The 22,334-nt window shown below is 37.4% G+C and overlaps 1 protein-coding gene across 1 annotated transcript in view; it reads left to right on the top strand.

Annotated features, from left to right (window-relative positions):
* The first annotated feature begins 3,723 nt into the window (after positions 1-3,723).
* Positions 3,724-22,334, top strand: part of USH1C (USH1 protein network component harmonin) — a 41,680-nt gene continuing 23,069 nt past the window's right edge. The window contains exons 1-14 of the mRNA XM_031061356.1: positions 3,724-3,792; positions 4,089-4,156; positions 6,136-6,279; positions 6,768-6,906; positions 12,642-12,750; positions 12,847-12,871; positions 13,568-13,625; positions 14,413-14,516; positions 15,715-15,799; positions 16,191-16,250; positions 16,504-16,560; positions 18,529-18,671; positions 19,304-19,369; positions 21,895-22,019. Coding sequence (XP_030917216.1) covers positions 3,724-3,792; positions 4,089-4,156; positions 6,136-6,279; positions 6,768-6,906; positions 12,642-12,750; positions 12,847-12,871; positions 13,568-13,625; positions 14,413-14,516; positions 15,715-15,799; positions 16,191-16,250; positions 16,504-16,560; positions 18,529-18,671; positions 19,304-19,369; positions 21,895-22,019 — 1,252 coding nt within the window. The remainder of the gene's footprint in view (positions 3,793-4,088; positions 4,157-6,135; positions 6,280-6,767; positions 6,907-12,641; positions 12,751-12,846; positions 12,872-13,567; positions 13,626-14,412; positions 14,517-15,714; positions 15,800-16,190; positions 16,251-16,503; positions 16,561-18,528; positions 18,672-19,303; positions 19,370-21,894; positions 22,020-22,334) is intronic.

The raw sequence follows: 22,334 nt of genomic DNA, 5'->3' as shown, positions 1-22,334 counted from the left end.
GAGGGAGAAGCTCGGGGACTTTGCCCTGCCCTGCCACCGGCGCGGGTGGCAGCCTCCAGAAACGGGACGGGTGTTAAAGCCCTTAGAAAGAGAGGGAGAGAAGAGGATCGTTCCCCAGTGCACGAGCTTTTTCAGGGCTTGGAACAGTTTATTTTGTGTTCAATGCCCCGTTGGAGCCGGTGCTGCTCGGGGCAGGGGCCGGAGTCCAGGCGCTGGCGGTGCCCGCTCAGCCCTGCGCGCACCCCGCGGGGCTCGGCCCGCTCCGGTTCCACCTTAACATTCCCCGGCGCGCTTGTGCGCTCATGTGCAAACACACTTGATACATGGAGCGGCTCCGGCTGCCTGGCATTTTGTCGTTTTGTCATTTATCCGGTTAAATAAGTGCTCGGCAGAGCGCAAAATTGTATGAGCGAAGAACGCTCAAAAAGCTCTAATTAAGGAAAGGAGGAAAATAGTTTACATGTGTAGAAGACGTTTTTGCCAAGCCGTTTAGGACTCTCTCAGGTTAAGGTTTTCTGTAGTGTTTTGTGGGGTTTGTTTTGTTTTGTGAAGAAAGTTGTGGTTGATTTGCTTTTTTCTGGCTTTTTTTGAGGTTTTGTTTTGTTTTGTTTTTATCAGCTAGGACATGCAATTTCCACAAAGTAATGTAATGTTTTATAGAAGTATCTGCCACCTGTAAGGCAATCCATTAACCAAAGGATTGTTAGGATGAATTAGAGGGACTTCAAAAACACTTCTATATGTCAAATTGGAGTTCAAGAGCATTAAGGCCCTGGATACTCCATAATGATGACTGTAGCCATCTAGCACATTGTTTCTGCCTTGCTCCCTATTACTATATAACTCAACAGTGGGTTGTGCAACATTTCTGTAAAGACTCTTCTTTCTAGGTGGGTGGTTACTGTCTTGAACTTTAAACCTTCTCCCTTTCATTGCTGCTATAATTCATAAATCATTCAAACCCCACCCCTGATAAGGTGAGATGTATTGTCAGTGTTGCTGCAAACAGCTGGGATGCAGGTGTCAGTGACAGCTTTATCTGAGTTAGAAGACAGTGAAATAGGTCTTTTCTTCTTTTATTTTGCATCATGCTGCTTCTAGTGACCTCTGCAGCACCTATAGTCTTGGATGCTTACTTTCTCTGTGACATACCAGTGAAGATGCTCACTACAAGATCTAAATTTGCTCAGTTAATGGCAGTTATCTTATTTAACTTTTTTTTCTTAGTTTCTTTTTTCTTAGCAATTTTAATCATTTTCCCTATCAACCAAGCAGCAACGTAAAATATGCTATATATCCAAACCAGTTTTTCCCTTTCCTTCAATAGTTTTCCAAAATCTGTGTAGCTTAAACAGGACTTCATACTCTTCTTTGAAATCTGGCAGATTGGAATAGTGCTAACATATTGCATTATTGTCATCTGAACTTTTTCCACACCACGAAAGTGCTTTTTCCTCCCCACAGTTTCTATTCCACTGAATAAACTTAGGTAGACTTCTTGACAGACTTCATTTTTTTAATGTATGTAGGTGCAGATTGTGTGATGACTTTTTATTAATTTCTGTAGGGCAATAGAATATAAGAAAATAGAGTCTAGAAACTAATCTCACCCCTAAGGAGTTGCAGCTGGGCCAATTATCAAAGATTAGGAACAGGCCTGACTTTACCAGGCCACAGCTGGAACCAATGAGAAGCAGAGTGCTATAAAAGAGTGGGGTGGCTGGGTGAGAAGGGACCTGGGTCAGTTGGCTGCGTTGTGAGGAAGAAAGAGTCAGTGCTCTGAGGAGCTGCCCATGAGAAACACCCAGAAGGTATGAAACTTGTGTGATAATGAGGCAACAGTATGGAACCTCTGCAATAAGATGACAACAAACTTCTATGAAAAACAATGCAATGTATGTAGTGAGAAATGGAGCATAAACAACTCTGTGTTCTAGGGTTATCAATGATACAACTACTATAAAGACTCTTTAAATAATCACTGGAGGGTTGAGAGTGGAAGGGATACCTGGAGGTTGTCTGCCCCAACCACCCCCCCCATGCTCAGGGCTGTCAAGAGCCAATTGTCCAGGGTTGTGTCTATATGGTTTTTCTAAAATATCCTTGGTTTAAAAAGGAAATCACCTATCCCCTGACTCAACAGTAATTTTCTTGAGAAATAGATACTAAAATACTTCTGTGATCCAAGCTATACCATATCACCACTAATTTATTTTTTTTTAATAGTGGGGGGGATGATATTTTAGGATTTATGAAACTAGAATCAGTTTTTAAAGCTGATAAGTTCAGGTAAAGCATAGGTTTTCAGTAAGATTTAATCCCAAGGAGTTAAAGAATTAGGAAAATGGCATTAGATGCAGGTGGCTATGATGCAGTGATAATTGGTGGAAGAGAAGGCAGAAGAAGGAGAATGACCCATTAGTAGGAATGGCCCAGGATGATTAACTCAGCTGTAGCATTCTGAATATATTAGAAATCACCTGGGTGTTGGGTTTGGTCAGATGAGAAGGAAGTTGCTGGTGTAGGATGAGAAGTGCAGGAGTCAAACAGAAAAACCGAATATTTTGTCAGAAGAAATAGCAGAATTTAGACATAGCCCTCCATTTTCTGAGAGGGAATGAGAATGTATCCACCAGCAAGCATATTAGGAGAAAATTTGAATGTTGTTAATCTTTGCTTTCTCTGTCAGGAAAAAGAGATTATGATGGTTTTGCCCTTTGCTGTGTAGGGTTGATGCACTTAAACATTTAATGTTCTTTGTGAGACACTGCTCATACAGTATCTTAGCTGGCATTGGGGATTGAGCTCTGTATTTAACCTGTTAGGGAAGTGAAAAATGGATGCTGGAATTAGTTTTACCTGGAGTTTTACATTTACAATTAGCCTTGCCTCGAGTCTTTGCAGAGTATTGCTGAAGTTTTGATTGCAAACATTTTATTTCCCTTTAAGACAGACTTTATGCTATGTGTTTTGAAATTCACAGTGAATAAATGGTATTCCCTGGTATAACTGTAACACAGTCTTGACCTGCATGTAGCTTCCTGGCCTTTAGGTGTTTTGAAAGTGTCTTTTTCCAGAGGAGACAAGTAACAGAAAACCACCTGAATACGAAGTCTTGCTGGCTTTAGAGAGCCAGGAGGTACAAGTAATAGAAAACCACTGGTATGTGAAGACTTGCTGGCTTTAGACGGCCAAGTGGGACAAAAGGAATATGAAGCATGTATTTAGTTTAGAACATAATACAAACCATTGCAAACCTGGAAAGAAAGGGCCTTTCTTTAAGTATGCAAATTGCTTCTCAGTCTTCACGTCACAGTAATATTACCCTTTAGGTCAGATGTAAATTGCTTTCCTAAACATCAGGCTTGTCCAGATGTATAACTGGTGTGATGTGACCTCTCACTACAAGTAGGATTAGTAGGGGTCTCACTATCACTGAATATAAATTGAACTCCTCATGTAAGAATTTGGGTTTGGTTTTCTTTTGCTTTCATTTACTGTAATTATCCAAGAGCGGGCATAGTAATATGACACTGGTTTAAGTAAAGGTACTATTAGTGGGGGAGGAAAGAATAACTAGCAAGTTCTATCAGTTAAGAGCTGGAGCAAAGAGGAACAGAGGTATAGCAGTTTGCATAATGCTATAAGTGAGCTCCTGAAATCGCTGGTTTGGACGACAGCACAGAGATTGTATCTCAGCGCGGTAGTTTTATCTGTGACAGCATGTGCTACATTAATGAGTGGCCAAAAAGGTTTCTGAAGACATTTATTCAACAGTACAGTGATTATCAGGTAAGACAAATATGATATTACTGTAATAATACTACTGCTGAGAGGAAATCTAGTATACAGAATATATCAGGATTTGCCACCTTGTCTAATTGTTGCTATACTAATTGTAGAAAGTCTCATTGTAAGTGTGACACTGTGAGGTAATGCTCTGTTGCAAAAACATGTTTATCTTTAAAAAAATTCTTTTTCCTTAATGAAACTTTTGCTCTACAGCTTAAGAATCTGTGAGAGTCTCTCATGTTCAGCATTTGGGGCTATTAAGTCAGAGATTAATGATAGTGTCCTTGGGTTTTCAGGTCAATCTATTAATTGACAATGAAGCGGAGAAGGATTACCTTTATGACGTGCTGCGGATGTACCACCAGTAAGATCTAGCTTTATATATCTTGGTGTGGAATTTTACTAATATTTTTAAATTTGAAGAATTAATATTCATGATTATTTAAATAGTCTTTCTACGTGCTACTAGAAAAGTAATTGAAATAAAAGGTTTTTGGTCTGTTTAATGAAATCTTGTGGTTTCGCAGCATAACCTGCAGGCAAAGATGGAGCATGTCTGTAATCACTTATAAAACTACTTTGGTTTTATGACTTGGCAGTTTTTTAGAACAGTTTGGTGGATTCATATCTGGGGGTGTGTGGAGGGAGGCTCCTGCATGATAAAACTCTTCTTAGGAAACAGGAAGAGAGCGTTAATAATGTTCATTAATATTTCCAAATAGTGCTTATTTGTTTGATACGAAGCTTTTGCTGACATCACTTTTCAAAGATTTTTTGCTAACTTTTCAGATAAAAACTTTGCAACTGTCCTTCACAAATCTGGAAAAATATAGTCTTGGAATTTGTTTGGCATGTTTAATGTCTCTGGCTTATGCCAACACAATGGTAAAAATTTGGAAAGGTGATAGGCCTATTACCAACCCTTTTGCTGAACTGATTTAAACCACAGTTGCCTCAGACTTGTTTTGTTGCAAATGACATCAGCCCATGACCCATTGTTTTTCAGAAAAGATGAGAATGTATTTTCCACTAATCATAGACAAGTGGCTCTCATAGACACTGTTTCCATTCACATTGTAATTAAAAGGTTCTTAGTTGAGAAGTGTATATGTTTCCATCTGATGTTTGTAGTTATGGGAGTATTCAGCTGCATATCTGATTCAGTTTCACTCAGGTCTGTCTAATTGCTTTTCCATTCATAAAGACTGTTGTTTGGAAAGCCAGTTGTTTCAGCAGGTCTGAATTATTTAAACTCTTCTTGCAGTTACAAAATTAACAATGCATACGGCAACTTTTCTTCAATTTCCACAACTGCAATGTCTTGGACAAAATTTTCAATATCTCTGCGAACATATAATGATGATGTATCACTTCCTGGGAATACATTATGAAATATCCCAGGGCAAAAATATGTGTGTTTGCTGTTGGAGTTAGCACTTAATTTCTGCTTCACTGTGAATAGTACTTCCAGAAGTATTTGACCTCTAATCCTATATAGGTATTACTGATCTGTATTTTCAATGCCCATACCTCAGAAATATTGCATCCCAGGAAATGTAAATTTAAAGAAAGGGAACAGTAAATAATACAGAAAAAATTGAACTGAATGTTTATAGGAATAGCTCCACTGAACCTTAGCTGTTCCTCCACTCCTGCAGCTGTACAACAAAGTATATTTTGTAGACTATAACCATCTCAGTGCTGACAATTTCAAGGAGACCGCTTTGCTTAGCTCTCATGAAAAAAATGTTTACAACAGTTTAACTTCTGTAGGTTTTCTGGATTAGTTAATCACCCTTCAAATTTCATTTTGAACAAAAACTGGAACTTAAAGTCTTTGCTCTAGCTGCTGAATATTGTGGGTTTTTTTCTTATTTTTTGTCCTGGACTGAAACAATTTGTCAGTCCTCTAAGTTCAGGAAAGGAAGGAGCTTGTAGCCTATATTTACTTACAAGGATCCCTAGCTAATAAGGAAACAAAAATCCATTAGGCAGGTGGGTCTAATCTGGAAAGTTATTTTCAAATGGTTCCATAAATCTTGTAGGCACTCTGAGAATGAAGTTGGAGATGTCATCTATAAACGTGATGTGCATGACCTTAAAATATCAAGTGGATGTATAGAAGACTTCACATGTTTTGAAGCAAGTGTTCTTTATTTACAGAAGGTTTGCTTTCTCAGGGACTATTTTGCTGTCATCAAACCAATGTCTGCATAAATATCTTTTTTGATAGCTTGAAAGGACATGCAAATATTGAAGCCATGTGCACAACAACTTATAAAAACTGAGCTTTCTGTTGGTGTGCTGTTTACCTGTGTTTGTTTTGTCACTGTGTTTTTGCAGGTCTATGAATCTCCCAGTGCTTGTGGGGGACCTAAAACTGGTGATTAATGAACCAAGCAGGTTGCCTCTGTTCGATGCTATCCGCCCACTCATCCCATTAAAACACCAGGTGGAATATGATCAGCTTACACCCAAACGATCACGGTGAGACAATGCAGAACAACAAAACAATGCAGTTAACTTATATAAAAAAACAGAAATACTGAGTTTACTGAGGTAAATTCAGGGTAAGATATTGTTCATCTGTGTAGAGTTGGGCGTAGTTATTTTACTTTTGCTATATTTGCTAGAAGTACAGCTGTGTGTACTGTACTTAAATTGTTTTCCAAGTGCTTTAATCTAGTAAAAGCAGGTAAAGGAGCCAAAAACAATATTTTCTCATTTTTCTTGAATTTAATAATAAAAAAAATCTTATAGCTCTAACCCTCTAAAAGCAGATTCAGTGATTGCAAATATCTTTTCATATGAATTAACTTGATGGTTTTAGTTAACACACATCCCTCCAAATTTCAGTAAACTTGCTTTTTATGGCTAAATTATGTAAGTGAAAAATAATGTCTAACTTTCATATGCAACATTATTGAGACAAGGTGTTATGCAGCTGAACACTCAAGTGTTTTCCATTTTTGCAGAAAGCTGAAAGAGGTGAGATTGGATCGATTGAATCCCGAAGGGCTCGGATTAAGTGTAAGAGGTGGAGTGGAATTCAGCTGTGGCCTCTTCATCTCCCAGTTAGTTAAAGGGGGACAGGCTGACAATGCTGGACTTCAGGTAAGAAAATTCTATTCCTGTTAGATGCTAAGGGTTGTCCCTTAACATTTAGAAATTGATTTTGCTAAGATGCTCTTTGTCTCTTCCAGTAGAATTCCTAAGATATGTGAAGTAATGCCATGGTAAATACCATTATACCAGTGGTGATCAAGTAATTAAAAATGTTCATTTTGCTGCTTTTAATGATATGTAAACTTTTCTTTTTTTTCTTGTTTGGGATATGCTAATTTTTGAAGGTTAAAGGTTTTTCTGTAATGCTTATACTTCATGAGTAGCAACAGTTATATATATGTAAGCAGATGGAAAGAAAGATTTCTACACTGTAGAAGAGTGCTTTAAGTTGCTAAGTTCTGATGAAATGTAGAACAGAACATATAAATACTAAAAGTGTTAATTCCATCTTGCACAGATATCATTTGTGCAATGAAATGCTTACTTGAAGTTTATGTATTAATTGTGGGGGTTTTGGTTTATGCAATAAAAAAAGAACATATTTTTCACCATTCCCGGTGTCCTCTGTACTGCATAGAATAGCACTTTCTGTGGTTGAATTTTGGATACATGAACTTGCCAGCAAGGTTGGCAAAAATAATTATATGTAGAAACACTGCAATACTTATGCAATTTGCATTAATGAAGTTTTGGGTGTTTAGTTTCTTTTGGAATGTGGCATTGCTTAGTGAAGAGAGAAGTGAGAAATTGCTGTGGCAAATGTCTGCATCTTTCTATCAGACTTTGAATCTGATAAGGTGTACTAAAGGTCTGAATTTCTGACTGGAAAGGCTAATGTAATATATATCTAATATGCCTGGCTACTTTTAATTTGTCAAGTCTGAATATTTGCTGTAAATATTGATGGCTAATGATTGTGTTTAACACTAGTACAAAATACATTAGGCTAGCACGATTCATTACAGTGTTTAATTAAGCTAGCATGTTTTTGTAGATATGCTTTAGTATTACCTCACAAGTATCTTAGATGAAAAAATAAAAATAAATATCTGTCTCAACAAGGCAGTCAAAGTTACGTTTCCCTGTTTGTGTCACTCATGCTGAAAGCTTTCTAAAATTTAAACTGTTCCTCTTTCTGTTTGCATGCATGTGCATGCCCTTCTGTTTGTGCATTCATACCTATATATCCCATCCAGAATCACCTTTGAATTGGTTCCATCTTCTGTCAGCCTGCTCTGCACAGGTGCATGATTGGCATGCATGACAGGTGCATCCAGGGGGATGCTTTACAAACCCCTTGGAACAAAACCACAAGTTCTGTGTGCGGTTAGAGCTGAGAGGATGTTGTAGCTCAGCACAAACCTTGTGCTCCATGAGTCCTCAACCTAATTTAAGCATGGGATTTCCAATGGGCAACTGCAGAAGAGGACATTGATGCACCCTCTCAGTTTGCAGTGCAAAAGTTCATGTGCCTCATCTTCTGCATTGCACAGCAAGAATGGGAAGTGTAGACAAGGGAGTTGTTACTGGGCTGTGGTGAGCTCAATAGGAGAGATTGCCTCTGCTTCCTTCCTCAACTGCTGGAAACTTGAGAGAAGGATCAAGACCAGTCCCTTATTTGGCTTGTTTACAAACATCTTCTGGAAAATATTGGAAGGCATCAATGATACTGATCAATAAAGGGCTTACTAGCCACTGCCTGAAATACATTCCGATACATTGGTGTTAAGCCTGTGTTGCGGTTCTGCTTCTCTGCTTGTTTCAGACTAACTTTTTGACATGATCACTGCATAAGGAGTGACGTTCATCTGTTGTGCTCTTATTAGGATGTCAGTTGTCCTGCTTTCTCTGTACACAAAAAGGCCCCTTGGCTTTCTGTGGCCAAGGTCATTGTTGGACGTGTTGGTGTCAGTGAGGGGGACTGTAAGGGATCTTTGGGCTGGAGTGTACAAACTCTATTGCAACTCAGAACATTGTTAGGATTTAGCTGACAAAGTAGGGACAATAAGGGGAAAGAATGCCTGAGACTGATTCTGAATTTGTTAGGATTAGATTATATGAATTCATATGGGCAGATGGTGCTTTGCAGTTCCTCTAACTGCCTGGCTTCTGGTTTTTGATATGTGGTGTTAAAGCTCAGCCTGAAGTGCCTGAATAATAGGTGGCACTAGGCACTTTCTGAACCTCACTGAATAACAAGACCTGACAGGCAGCCCATTGTTCTAAATTGCTGTCTCACAGTAAAGCCAACTGCTTCTGAAATTTCAGCTGCCTGATTTATTTAACAAAATCTCTACACATTTTCAATCCCAAAAATGCAGTCTGAGAAAGGTATAATGATTTTCTATTATACCATCAGTTTTACATCCTGCAGCTTTTAAAATTTCCAGTTCAAATTGCATGTTTTCTCCTTGAGGTGCTTTCCAAGTTACATTAAAATGACCAAATAATAGTGAAGGTTCTCTGTGGCACTTGTAGGTTTGACCCTTTTTTGACTACAGTTTCTCAAAAAGGCACGAGTATTTTGCCCTTCCATTAAGAAATGGACTTCATCTCTCTCCCCCACAGCTTTTTGATACTTGTGTGTGAGGATTCTGCTGAATACAAAGAGATTGGTGTGAATGATGAAAGTGGAAGCAGTATACAAAATGGGAAATTTGAAACAGTTGATGTTATTATATGAAGCCCTTCAATTTCCTAGAAGCACTAAATATTATATTTCTCATGTTAAAAGTTAGAAATAATAGGCATTTTACTTGAGAAAAGTTAGGTTTGCATCTTTTTTCTAAAAAGTCTGTCATCTCTGTTGGATAGGGAAAGGGGAAACTGTGATATAATACCAAAATAATTGTTACTGTTCTACTCTGCTCAGTCCCACAGACTTTTATCTCTACAGCTCTGATTCATTAGCTTGGTATACAGTGATACCTGTACAAAAGTAACAAAATACATGAAAACAGCTATTAATTACTCCAATATTAGATACCATTGTTCAGGAAAAGCTGTTCAAGTATCCTAAAGAGAAGCAGTTTGCTGTATGTCTATAGATCTTCTGTAGCTCAGCCTAGATTGGGTTATTTGTAAAGTAACTTCCGTCATTGTCTGTCAGCGATACAAATGTCATTAGGTTGAGTGAAGAGTGTTGAGTTTCAGAAATGACAGTCTAGTAAAGGAGAGTGTTAAAAATATCTGTATGGCAAAACTTTTTCCCATACTGGAGGGAAAATAAAATATGTTCTTGTGTGCATTTATTATTTTGCAAGTGCCTCTTGGGGAAATGAGAACAGGTTTGACTCAGTGAATGCTGACATCCTCAGAACAATGTGAGTTCTGCTGGTGCAGAAACCCCAGGATGACACTGTCATTTGCAGCCCTGGAACTGGGGGTTTCTGTGTGTTGAGGCATGGCAGCCAATAGCAGCATGATAGGTTACTCTTTAGAAGGGTCAGGTTTGTGTAAACCCAAGCTCCATGCTCTGATAGAGTCTGCGTGATGTGGAAGATGTGAGTAAAGGGGGAGATCTTGAACTAAAAGCAAACCAAACAGAAAGCCCACCCTCCCCTTTTGCCACATATGTAAAATCAGCAGAAGATGGATAAGGGTGGATGGACGTGGTTTTGGATGTTTGGAACAGTTGGTTAAGCGAGTGACAGCAAGAGCTGTCAGGGATGTAACTATAAACTGCAGACCTCATGTGCTCTGCTTGTCTGATTCTGTATTTTACCACAGGTTGTATGTTCAAAGGCCTTTATTACTGACCTGTTTCTGCTGTTACAAAAGATCATTTTAAAAATCTGACTGTCAAGCTTTTAGGAGTGCAGGCCATTGCCCTGGATGACATTTTTTTGGATGCCCAGCAGAGGGAGTGGATGTCCCGCTGGTCAGGAGCTAGGGACCACAGTCCTGTTTTGCCTCTGCTAGTGTGTTCCTTTCTGCAGGACAGTTTTCTTTGCTTTCATAGTCTTCTGATGCTGTGTTGTGTCAGACAAAAATCCTCAGCTTCAGTGGAAAGTGGGACGATGAGCAATGCTGATATAGTGCACATGTTAATGTTTTGTACAGTGTTGTAGAGCATGAGACCCTTCCCAGAGGAATTAGAAAAGCTTGTGAAAGAAATAAAGAAGATACATTTATGGGGTTTTCTGTTTGTGCTGTTTTTTGTTTTTTATTTGCCAGATCACAGTAGGAAGATTCAGGGAATCATTACAATATGAAAAAAGGCAGAAGGTGATAGCAACCCTAATGTCCTGTCACACAATGCCGTGTCCCTTTGTGTGTTAAAGTCTCTAGAACACAGGCTATATTGAGGAATTTCTACTTCCAGTTCCACTGAGTCCTCTCATATAAAATGAAAGCACAGAGCTCTCGTAAAGTAATTGTAGATTTTTTTCCAAATGAGCTTGATAATGCATTCCACCTGTATTTGGTTGAATAAAAATACAGTTTCTTTAGCTTTGCTGAAAACTGAAATCAGCCTAGTGCAGATACCAGCACGGAAAACTTAAGCCTGAAGTGATCTTTGGAAGCTGGACACTTGAGTCTTTAAATGGAACATTGAAGGCAGTCATTAACTAGGGATAATGCTGCCATGAAACCAGACACATTTGTGAGGAGGCACCCAAAGTTTCATTGACTGAGAACAAAATCCCATGCTGTTGGTGTTAATGAGAAAAGTCTCATCAAATACATTTTTCATAACAAATATTCACAATAGTTGAGAGCAAATGCTACTGGAAAGGACCTGGAGTATTTGGCTTTGTCCATATGGAGATCAGAGGTGTAAGGTGATACGGTTGATGGTTTGTTAAGGTAATTTCATGGTAATCATTTGTATATTTTACTGTGCAGTGGATTGATCTGCATTGATAATGGAAGAAATCATGCACTAATTTTCATACAGCAACATCATGTGGTTCACATCAAGTAAAAGTCTTTGCTTATGGTGCTCCAGCCAGGACCTGGCATTTTTCATTGTAATCTTGAGCAGATAATAAGGCACGACCTTAAATGAAGTAGGCAATGTCTTCATCACTGGTTCCTTCTCAGCCTAGCTGTGTAGGAGGATCATTGGGCAGAGTTCATAAAAACTTGGAAAATTCTCTCTAGTCATCATAGCATATCGAATTTGGATTTATGTTAGAGGAAGAGAAACTTTTTGATTGTACTTTGATAAATAAGATTTGCAATTTTATAGAAGTGACTGAAAGCACCCTGTCAATTCTATACTATTAAATTGAACACTGCCGGGGATGTCCTTGGGGTGCTGCCATTGGATTGCCAATAAATGTTAGCGGGGACCCCGAACAAAGAAAAGAAGGTAAAATGCCTTAAAACAATGCATTTTCTCAATCCAGAATCAGGCAAGATAATAACACTAAGTTTAGTTTCCTATTGATCAAATATTTTAAGGAAGGTATCTCAGAAAACATACGGTAAAAGCAAACTTTAACTTCTGAAGTATAAATCAGGAAAATAACTCCAAAATTATTGGAATTAAAAAAGACTCTTGTTTTTAAGGTAATCTGTAGAGTACAAATGTGATGTATAGTAGACAGTATTTATAAAATTGTTATTTGGCCGTTAATTTGCTCTTTTGGTGTTTGGTATTAATTTAAAACAAATACAGGTAAGTCTGATCTGGCATTATCTGAGATTCAGAAAGTATTCATGAATCAACGTGATCTAACCTTTGCATCAAAATGATTGCCAGATTGCATTCAATCTGAAAAACTTCTCAAATTATTAACTCACAATTACTTTTGCTTTTCCCTTCCATTTGTGAGGTTGGGGATGAGATAGTGCGCATAAATGGATATTCCATTTCGTCATGCACACACGAAGAAGTCATCAACCTCATTCGTACGAAGAAAATCGTGTCCATAAAAGTTAGACGTAAGTAACACAATAAGTCACCTCTATCACCAATGATTGCCATTTATGGATTGCTTGTGGTCTGCAGAACCCTAACAAAGTATTTTTCTTTTTCAGATATTGGCATGATACCTGTCAAAAGGTAATGGCTTTTCATTTGAAAACAGATTCATTTTTGCACAGCCTCTTCTATCCCAAGAATCTGTGTTTAATTATGAAAATGTGTGAATGCTGATTAAAATGTCACATCCTTTTTAATGAACAGGCAGATGTCTTGCTTGATGAATCTGATATTATACCAGTTGCCTACTTAAATGAACCAATTTCTGTTTCCTCATTTGTTGCAGATATCTCATGGAAATTTAATTATCAATGCACCTAGCTTAGCAGAGAGCTCCACTGCTTCTTTGTGTATGTAGCATTTGATGATGGCTTCAGAGTTTAGAAAAATTTAAAATTGCTTTGGTCTTGCAATTTTCATTGAAAAGCTGAATCTTTAGGTGGAATGTTTGAGAAGTGTTAATGACAGGAGGTGTCGCTCTGCATAGACATTTCTGTAAGATGTTTGAGTGGTTATGCCTCATTTTACAGTCGTCTTCTCTGAGTTTCCTAAAATTGTTTCACCTGAGAGGGCCTTATCTATTTTATATTCAATCTGTACTAGCCCCAGTAATTGTACTCTTGTTTAATGTTCTGTTTAAATTGCTGGAAAATAAACCAAATGTGAATGGTATCCAAAGAAAGTTGTGGATGCCAAACAGAAGGCTCCATTCCAAAGTAGTTTCTGGAATACACTGACATTTATTTTGTCCAATTATTTATTTATTTATTTTTTCAGTTCACCAGATGAACCCCTTAAATGGCAATATGTGGATCAGTTTGTGTCAGAGTGTGGGGTAAGAGATCAATATTTTGTTAAATGTCTTCTTGGCAATCTGTAATGGTTCTGAAACACTTTCTCCTCTGACCTTATCAGAGAAGCTATTGATTCATTACTATAATGCAATATCTTGTTGAAAGTATTCTGTGAGGAATATCTTTTGTGATATGAAATTATTCTAGAGCTATTATATAAGAAAAGGGCAGGACACAAATGAAATTGCTTTTACACATTAATTGCTTCTTCATTTTGCTTGAGCTTATTAGCTTCCCAGGCTGTAGTTCTACTGCATAAATCTTTATCAGATTATTTGGCCTATTTTAGGCATATTAGTGGAGGAATTACAGCTTTGAATGCAAGTGACTTTTAAGGGTTGCAGAAGTGAAAAGAAACAGCGCAATTACTGTTCTTTTGCTTTCAGGAAGAAAGACTTACTTAAATAGTCAGCCTTATCATGTATTTCTCCAACCCTTTTGTCAGGGAGCAATAATATAAATTATTATTTTTCTATATCAATTTCCTCTAATTTTCCTCCACTTTTTTCTGAGGACAAAATTTGACTATTTAAGTAATCTTCTGCAAACAGATAAGTTCAGTCTTTTACCTCAGCCATGCAGCTCCACTGAAATGACTCTACCTCACTTTCATTTCCAGCAGGATAGGACCTTGGAGCTTTGAATAGGACCTTGAATCTTATCTTGATGCTGGCTGGGATTCATCCTGGCTACATGAAATTTTATAGTAGTCTTGATATGAATTCAAGACAGAATTAACATCTGCAGCATTGTTTAATCCCTCTACAGGAAGGAAAGGGCAGTGTGGCTGGACTTGCTTCTTCTGGAGGGAGAGACAATAAAGAGAAGAAAGTCTTCATTAGCTTGATTGGTACAAAGGGCATGGGATGCAGGTGGGTACACGTTTTTTATTTAATGTCGCTGTTTTTTAAAGGTGACACTCAAGGCAGTTATTTCCATCCTTCTTGGATATGATATCAGGAAAATAAAGATCCATGCTGGATCAGGAAGGCAAACTAACAGTAGGGTATCTGTGGCACATACTACATATTTTTAGGCAAAGCGTAAGAACCTGTGTTAAAAGTTCTGTCATGAAGAAAAAAAACTTTAAATTTTAAAAATAAGATCAGACTGAAAGTGCCTTAGTACAACTTGTCATGGAATTGGATCTTTTAAATGCTTTTACATTTTTAAATACTTAAAAGTGCTGCTCAGTGATATGGCAAATTCCAGCGCTGTCCACTGTCAGGTTTGCTCTCTGCCTTCTCTGACTCTTTTCAGAACTAAAACACCATCAGAAAACTACGTCCAGCTCCTAAAATTAATCTTGAATTTGCAAGATATTTTAGAAATATGATTCTGGGATTCTTGGACTCCTTGCAATACTTATGGAGGTTTTGGAGTGGAAGGGATATTGTAGGATTTCTTATATATTTAGAAATATATAGTTGTAGTTATCAGGACTTTTTTCTCCTGTAATTTGGAGGATGTAAATGTTGTTAAAAAATAATTTACAAACCTGGAGAAGTGGCTCAGCATCACTCATAGAATATATAATCTACAAAATAGTTTATGCATCTAGGCCCAGCTTAGATTGCAGCTTAAAGTTCCTGATCTAGATGTTGGCCTCTGGATGAAACATCCTTCTTGTTCCTAATAAATAATCCTAACAAAATAACAATGGTTTATACATACAGTGTCTTGCAGTTCAGCAAATTCTTCATTGTGTTGCTTGCTCACTTTCAGATATCATTAGTGCCCCAGTCCTTTAGACAGTATAGGTCAGCATACATATAAGTTTCAGCAGGTAAGGCAAAATGCAGAAGATTCAGTATTTTTCTTTTAGGTTTTTCTTTTAAACCAGTTTTGTGGGGTAGAGAATAGGAAAATAGGATGATAAACCATTGTGTGTGTACTGGTAGGTTTTGGTATTTGTTTCAGAATTGGCTAATACCATAAATATTATTCAAGCAAAAAAAAAAAAAAAACCATGAAGATACAACTAAAACTACTCACTGTATTACACTGTATTCCTCATAAATATTATTCTATCAATATTATCCAATTAATGTTTATTTTTTACATTTCCAGTATTTCCAGTGGTCCAACACAAAAACCAGGCATTTTTATCAGCAATGTTAAGCCAGGTTCTCTTTCAGCAGAGGTGGGCTTAGAGGTAAGTTTGCCACCTTCCAAGGTAGGTACCACAAGGAATTCTTCCTTTGTATTGACAGCTCCAAGGATTCATGGGGGATTTCTTCCCCATAGGAAAGAACTATCCGGCGATCACATTTCAAACAAAGCTAGTTTTCTGAAATTTCAAGAACAGAGCGACTTGGGTCAGACCAATATTCTTTCAAGTTCAGGATCTGATCCCAAGCAGGGGCAATAGCAAATCCCAGTGCAGGAGTATGCAGGCCTGACCAGTTTCCAGTCAGTTCCCCTTGCAGTCTGCCAGTACCCATGATTGTTGTGTGAAGGGTGTTAGAGAGCACATCTCTCTCTGCTTTCATTGAATATATGTACTAACTTAGCATCTGTACTAGAATTTCCTTTAATTTCTTTAGGTTGGTGATCAGATTGTTGAGGTGAATGGAGTGGACTTTTCTAATGTGGATCATAAAGAGGTAAAATCAAGTCTTCTTAATTCCCTGGATTTGTAGTTGTCAGTTTATTAAACATCTGTCCTGTTTTCCTGTCCATGAAAAGTATGTTCTGATTCTGGGCTATTAACTCCTCAAGGGTTTGTGTATTGAACATGGGATTTTGGATATTTGCATATCTACCACTCTATTTAGTTCTGGAAATTCCAGCCTTGGTAACTAGCATTATACTGGCTTTTATCCCTTCCTTCACACTGGTTTTTGTTTTAATTTTCAGGCTGTCAGAGTGCTCAAGAGCAGCCGTACTCTGACTATCTCTGTGGTAGCAGGCGCTGTAAGTATTATATTTGTAAAAGCAGAACATTTCTAAGCAGAAAATTGCTATGTGAGTAAATAAATGGTAAAAATAAATTGATAAAAACAAAAGCTGTGTTTCTGTATAAGATTTACGCCTCTGTCAAACCAGCGCATTTTTGAGTGGCATGTTATTCTTTCATACCTCACCAAGTGTTGTCAAATAAAACATGATTGTGGGCCAATGCAAAATCATTTCCTTCCCAAGGAATGGAAATTAACTTTATTGTAATTGTCTCTCATGTTTGAGAGCTTCTGTTCTAATAGATAGTTGCTTCTGCTGAAACATGAAAGGTGAATTGGATTGGAGACAAATAATTTTTAATCCTGAATAGCTGATGCCTTTGTCTTATTCCAAATGAGTTCCTTTTGTAAGTGTTTATCTGATCTCATTAGTGTATTGACACACTGAAAATTGCTCAATTTTTCATTTCCACTGTTCTGTGCAACAGAACTATAAGCCTTTGAGGTTTAATCTAAAGCCAGCTGAAATTAATTAAATCTTTCCTCTGTCTTCAGTGTGACTTTCAATAAATGTTTTAATGTTTTTACTGCTTTAATCCTTCTTATAGAAAGTGTGTGGTTGTATACAAGAGGATAATCAAGTTCCATAGAGTAATCAAAGATGGTGCTTTCTAATTGCCCTGCAACTGAATTAAATAGGGGGGAAAAAAAGATTTAATAAGTCACTTCAGCTACTTCCTGAGGGCTCATGTATACTGTGTAGCTACATTAAGGAATTAACGGTTTATTTGATCTACTCTTAGAGTAACAAAAGATGAAGTTGTCCAAAGGCACTGTAGAGATTATTTAAGCAAATACTCTGGGCTATTTGATTAAGCTCCAGGAATTCAGTATCCTAAGGACTTCATTTCAACTCCCAGTCATGTTAACAACTTTAAAAATATGAGTTCTACCTCAGCATGCATCATAAGGGGTGGTATCCTTAAAATGGCAAATTGTTGCTATGGAACTCCTCTGTTCCTCACTCCTTCACCTTGCATCATCTTGTCAACAGACATCTTTGTCTGGAGAACAGATAGCATAAGCAAAGTTTCCCTACTATGGTGCAAAGACATTCCTCAATGCCTGGTTTTGTTCAAGACATATACTTTGCACTTTAGAGACAGGAAAAATCCTACATGCCTAATTAACATGGGATTTTGATTTCAGAAATGAAAATTAGATCAGTGTTATCAAAGTGTTCTACCTATAGCTGTATGGAAATATGTTTCTTGAGCAGAAAATAGTGCTGGTGTCTTAATTGTAAAGCAAATGAATTGGGAACCAACTGAAACACATAAACTGAGCAAACTGAAATACATAAGACCAACTGAAATACGTAAACTGCAGCGTGTTTTGGGGATGTACATTCCTTACATTTGGGTTCCAGAATGATGACACATTGCTGCAGCAGCCAGGCATAAGAGCAGTAAAACACAGTGTAGCTGTCTTCACACTGGGAATCATTCAGTGTTTTATTCTCTGGTATTTAATTGCTCAGTGAGGTTTCAAGAAAGTATAATGTGAATTTTTTTCTGAGTGACACACTGAGCATAAATTTGGCATGACCCCTCTGGTGTTGTTGCTGACTTCAGTAGCTGCAAACCTTGTTTGAGGTGTTTTGTACATAATAACTGAGAGGCTGAAACTAGAATAGCTCCTTGGAGTAAGCAGTCAGGTGTTTGAGGCTCTTCCAAGGTGTGTTCCTCAGGAAGAGCAATGTGAGGAAATGGCAGATGTGCTGTGGATGGTGGCAGTCTGGCCAGAGAGAAAGTCAGATAAACTTTCTCAAGCTCCTCCAGAGTAATGCCTGGGAAAGTTTATCTGACCAGACTGTCAGCATGCACAGATGTGCTATGATGTAATTGGGTTTGAATCATCTCCTAGAAGAACTGCATTAATGAAGTATTTTCACAACTGATGGGGGTGGTGGTTTTGATTGCAGGGCAAGGAGCTGTTCATGACTGAAGAAGAAAGGCAAAGAGAAGCACGTCTCCGTGAGCTGGAGCGCCAGGAGTTAATGCATCAGAAGCGGCTTGCGCTGGAGACCAACAAAATCATCAAAGAGCAGCAAGAGAAAGAGAGATTGTGAGAACTCACTATAGGACAGCCTGAAAAATTTAGCTTGGATTTGGAGAGGGCATGGAAGACAGGAGCACATAATTATTTCTGTGATATTTCTCACCAAAGTGAGAAGATTCTCAACTTAGATTAACTTTGTTTTGATTTTGTGGAGTCTCTGTTCATAAAATATTTGTCTTGTGATGCTCTTGATATTCTGGGCTTTCAAAGCTGATAGCATTTAAAGCCATCTTGAGTAGAAGAGTTATGCTGCTCCCTGACTCTCATACCCCAATGTGTGGTATTCATTATTTTCCTGATGCTATTCACTCATGCTTTGTTTTTAGCAAGATAGTTAGAAATTTTAAACTCATACAAAAACACACTATGGTCTTTTCTCAGAAGAAGGTAGTGACTCAGAGAATTAAGTAGAGTATATGCCCTTATTATCCATGTGGTCAGGAATGTCCTCGGGGTTCCTAGGAAACTGTACCGAACCTTTGGTGTCAAAGATGACTTTTAAAACCGGGCATTTTCTCCCAATACAAATGTATTTACTGTTTTTAGCTTTTAACTAACTATATGCTGACACACTTTGTTCAGGTTCTTACTCAGAAAATACTATTTTTATCATGTTGTCCTAATTCCACTTATTATAGAAGAAAGCTGGAGATTTCCCAGAAGGCTGCAGAGGAAGAGGAGAGATATCGCAGAGAAATAGAGCAGTGAGTAAAAACCTTACACAGGCAATGTGCCACCTGGAAAAGGGTTCCTTGTGTATTAGATTAGACCTGGCTGAAAATATTCTGCGTGTTGCTTTCAAATAAAGTTGTATAATATTTCCATTTAGCTAAATGTAGGATCCAGTACATATCAGTAAGTACACCACAGTTAAAGAATTGGAAGCTGATCTGAAAATCAGCACCTGTAAACATGAGGATTATAAATAAACATGAGGCAATAATAAATTCACTGTGAAGTTGAGAACTTATTTTAAAAGCATTATTAATATATAGAGAAACTTAAGATTCAGGAAATTCTGTGCCCCAGAACTTGTTTACTTTGTTGTCACTGAAACACTACATTTAATTCTAAGAGCAAAAAAAACAATTCTGCTAAGAAACAGATCAGTACTATATTTTTAACTTAACCATTCTTTTACATTTGGAAGTTTGAAATTAACCACTTGTTATGACAGTAACTAACTTTCCTTCTAAATGATGCTGGGAAATTGCATGAAAATACAAATTGCAGAATAATATCTGTTTTGATTCAGCCTTTTAGGGCTAAGATTGACCCTCAAGTCTTTGGCTTTGCCCCTTTGACATATTAAGGCGTTTAATTTAATTCATTTAAGTCTCTTTTCATTTATCTGTATTAACTAAAATTTTCTGATAGAAAAAGAGCAGGGAATTCTGAATTGGTAAGGTGCATAAAGAAATATATTCCCCAGCTGCCACAAGAGAAGAATCTTCTGGCAGTCCTGCTGTAGGCTCTACAGCAGCACATGGGTGAATTCTTATGCGTTTCCCTTTTCTGATCCCAGGGAGTTGATAACATCCTGTTCTGTATTTGTGGCCTATATAGAAATTCCTGCATTAGCCAAAAGCTGCTATAAAAGCAGGCCATCACAGGTGAAGGATGATTCTGTTCTCCAAATCTAGATTGCCTGTCTGTTATAATGAATGTTGGATGTTTGCTGTGTTGTGCTGCACTAAGAGCATCTTTACTCACTCAGCGAGGGCTTTCATGCCCTGAGGGCTGCTCAGTGTAAAGTCTAGCACAGGTTTATACTTCCTTCTATAGTTTTTAAGTGTTGCTCAGGCATTTTTTAGCTTTTCCATATCACAATCCAAACTGTTAAGTTGGTGTCAAACTCCTGGGTGAGGATGAGGGAGAATGGTAGCAGAGGAACCTAGATGAAATCTAAAGTTGAGATTTAATGAGCAGTTGTGGTAGGCTAAAATATAATGTTTTTCTGTATTAGTTGTTTGTGAGTATTATGCCTTGCCTTCTTTTAGGAATCCTTTCTGCAGGAGTTCCTTGTATAAAGTCACTGTGCCCTTTTTTGGTATCTGACATTTGAAAAAAATTGCATACGTGCCTAAATGGCAGAGGTCCCTAATGCTATGTACTGCAAGTTACATTGTAACACCAACTTTTAAAAACTAAAATTAAATGAAAAAACATTCTGTCCATTGTTCCCTGACAATGCCTCAAAATTTAAATAGGGAGCTTAGCTACATATTTAAGAGTGTTTTGACACCATGTGAATATTTTTTCCATTTACTTTAGCTAATTTAGAGATGTGATGGATAATCCAAATATAGGTTCATATATATCTGAGACCTGGTAAATTTTGGCACCACATTATCAGTTCAAGGCAAGCTATAATCAAGAATAGATCTTGGATCATTTAAGGCAGCATATATGAAGCTACATGTTGTCAGGTTATTCAGCACTTCTGCTGTGACATACTTGGTACTTGCTGAATTTTTGCTTGAAACATATTTTTTCTCTGATCAAAGTGCCATACTAGGTAATTTGCTTGTTTTGCATGCTCTTGTCCTGAATTGTGACACTCCCTGCAGCACTCCCATTCTTTATCTGTACCTGTCTATTCCCCCCCCTCCTCTCTTTTTTTATTTTTTCCCTTTTTTTCCTAGAATATGGAATTTAATATGATTTCCATTTCAACAGTATTTATTTCTTTTTGGGAAGAGTCAATTTTTATGACAACCTAGAACTATGTGTTTAGGAAACAATCATCAAAATAGATTTAAAGATAGAAAGAGGAGTCACATGGTTTTTAGGTATAATTTGCCATTGTGACTTCTGATTTAGGTGTATGGTAGATATTCTGTCACTCAGTGTTTCAGTTTTTCTGGGAAGTAATTCCAGTCCTAAAAATGAAAAAATTGCTAAATGAGAGATGATTTTTTTACTTCATTTAAGGTGATAGTACTGTAGTGTGCCACCTATGCTTTATTATCTGTGCAGGTGTTATATAACAAGCCGTGGAAGTCTAAATGTTAAATAAGAATATCTTCTTGCATTGTACTTGACAAATTCTCTTAGTAGGTTAGTAAATTAAACAGATTGATTAATTCAGTTATGAGGAAGGAGCAGCTTATTCTACTTTATATTCAAGAGAAAAAACAAATATGCTGAAAAATTATAACGGTAATGAATTTATGCTGATGTTGTTCATTTTGTACTCAGAATGTTTAACTGCATTTGTTTCCTCTAGGATAACAGCAGAGGAAGAGAAATTTAAAAAGGAGTGGGAAGAAGACTGGGGTCCTAAAGAACCACCCAAGTCTCTAAAAACTGTAACTGCAGAAGTGCACTCTCCCCCTCGTTCCAAACACAAAAGTAAGTAATTGATGTTAAATTGCCTCCTTCTATTTGTCTCAGACACATCACTGAGCCCTATGGAATATACCACTAGTTTGTCTCCAAATTAAGCCAGCTATGAATTGGTTATTTTCGGAAGACTGCGAGCATATGATAAATCAATTAAATAATTCTTATTTAACAGTTATCTATCTTGCAAAATCTACATCCATTCACATAGTCATGGTTTTTAACAATTAGCATCAGGAAAAATAAAAATAAGAAATTATCTGAAGCATCAACCTTGGGGGTTTGGTGCATTGTTTTGCATGTTGTTTGTTCAGTGTTTATCTG

This window comes from Geospiza fortis, unplaced genomic scaffold, assembly GCF_000277835.1.
Source record: "Geospiza fortis unplaced genomic scaffold, GeoFor_1.0 scaffold327, whole genome shotgun sequence".
Classification (NCBI taxonomy): domain Eukaryota; kingdom Metazoa; phylum Chordata; class Aves; order Passeriformes; family Thraupidae; genus Geospiza; species Geospiza fortis.
This window is presented reverse-complemented; position numbering and strand designations above follow the sequence as displayed.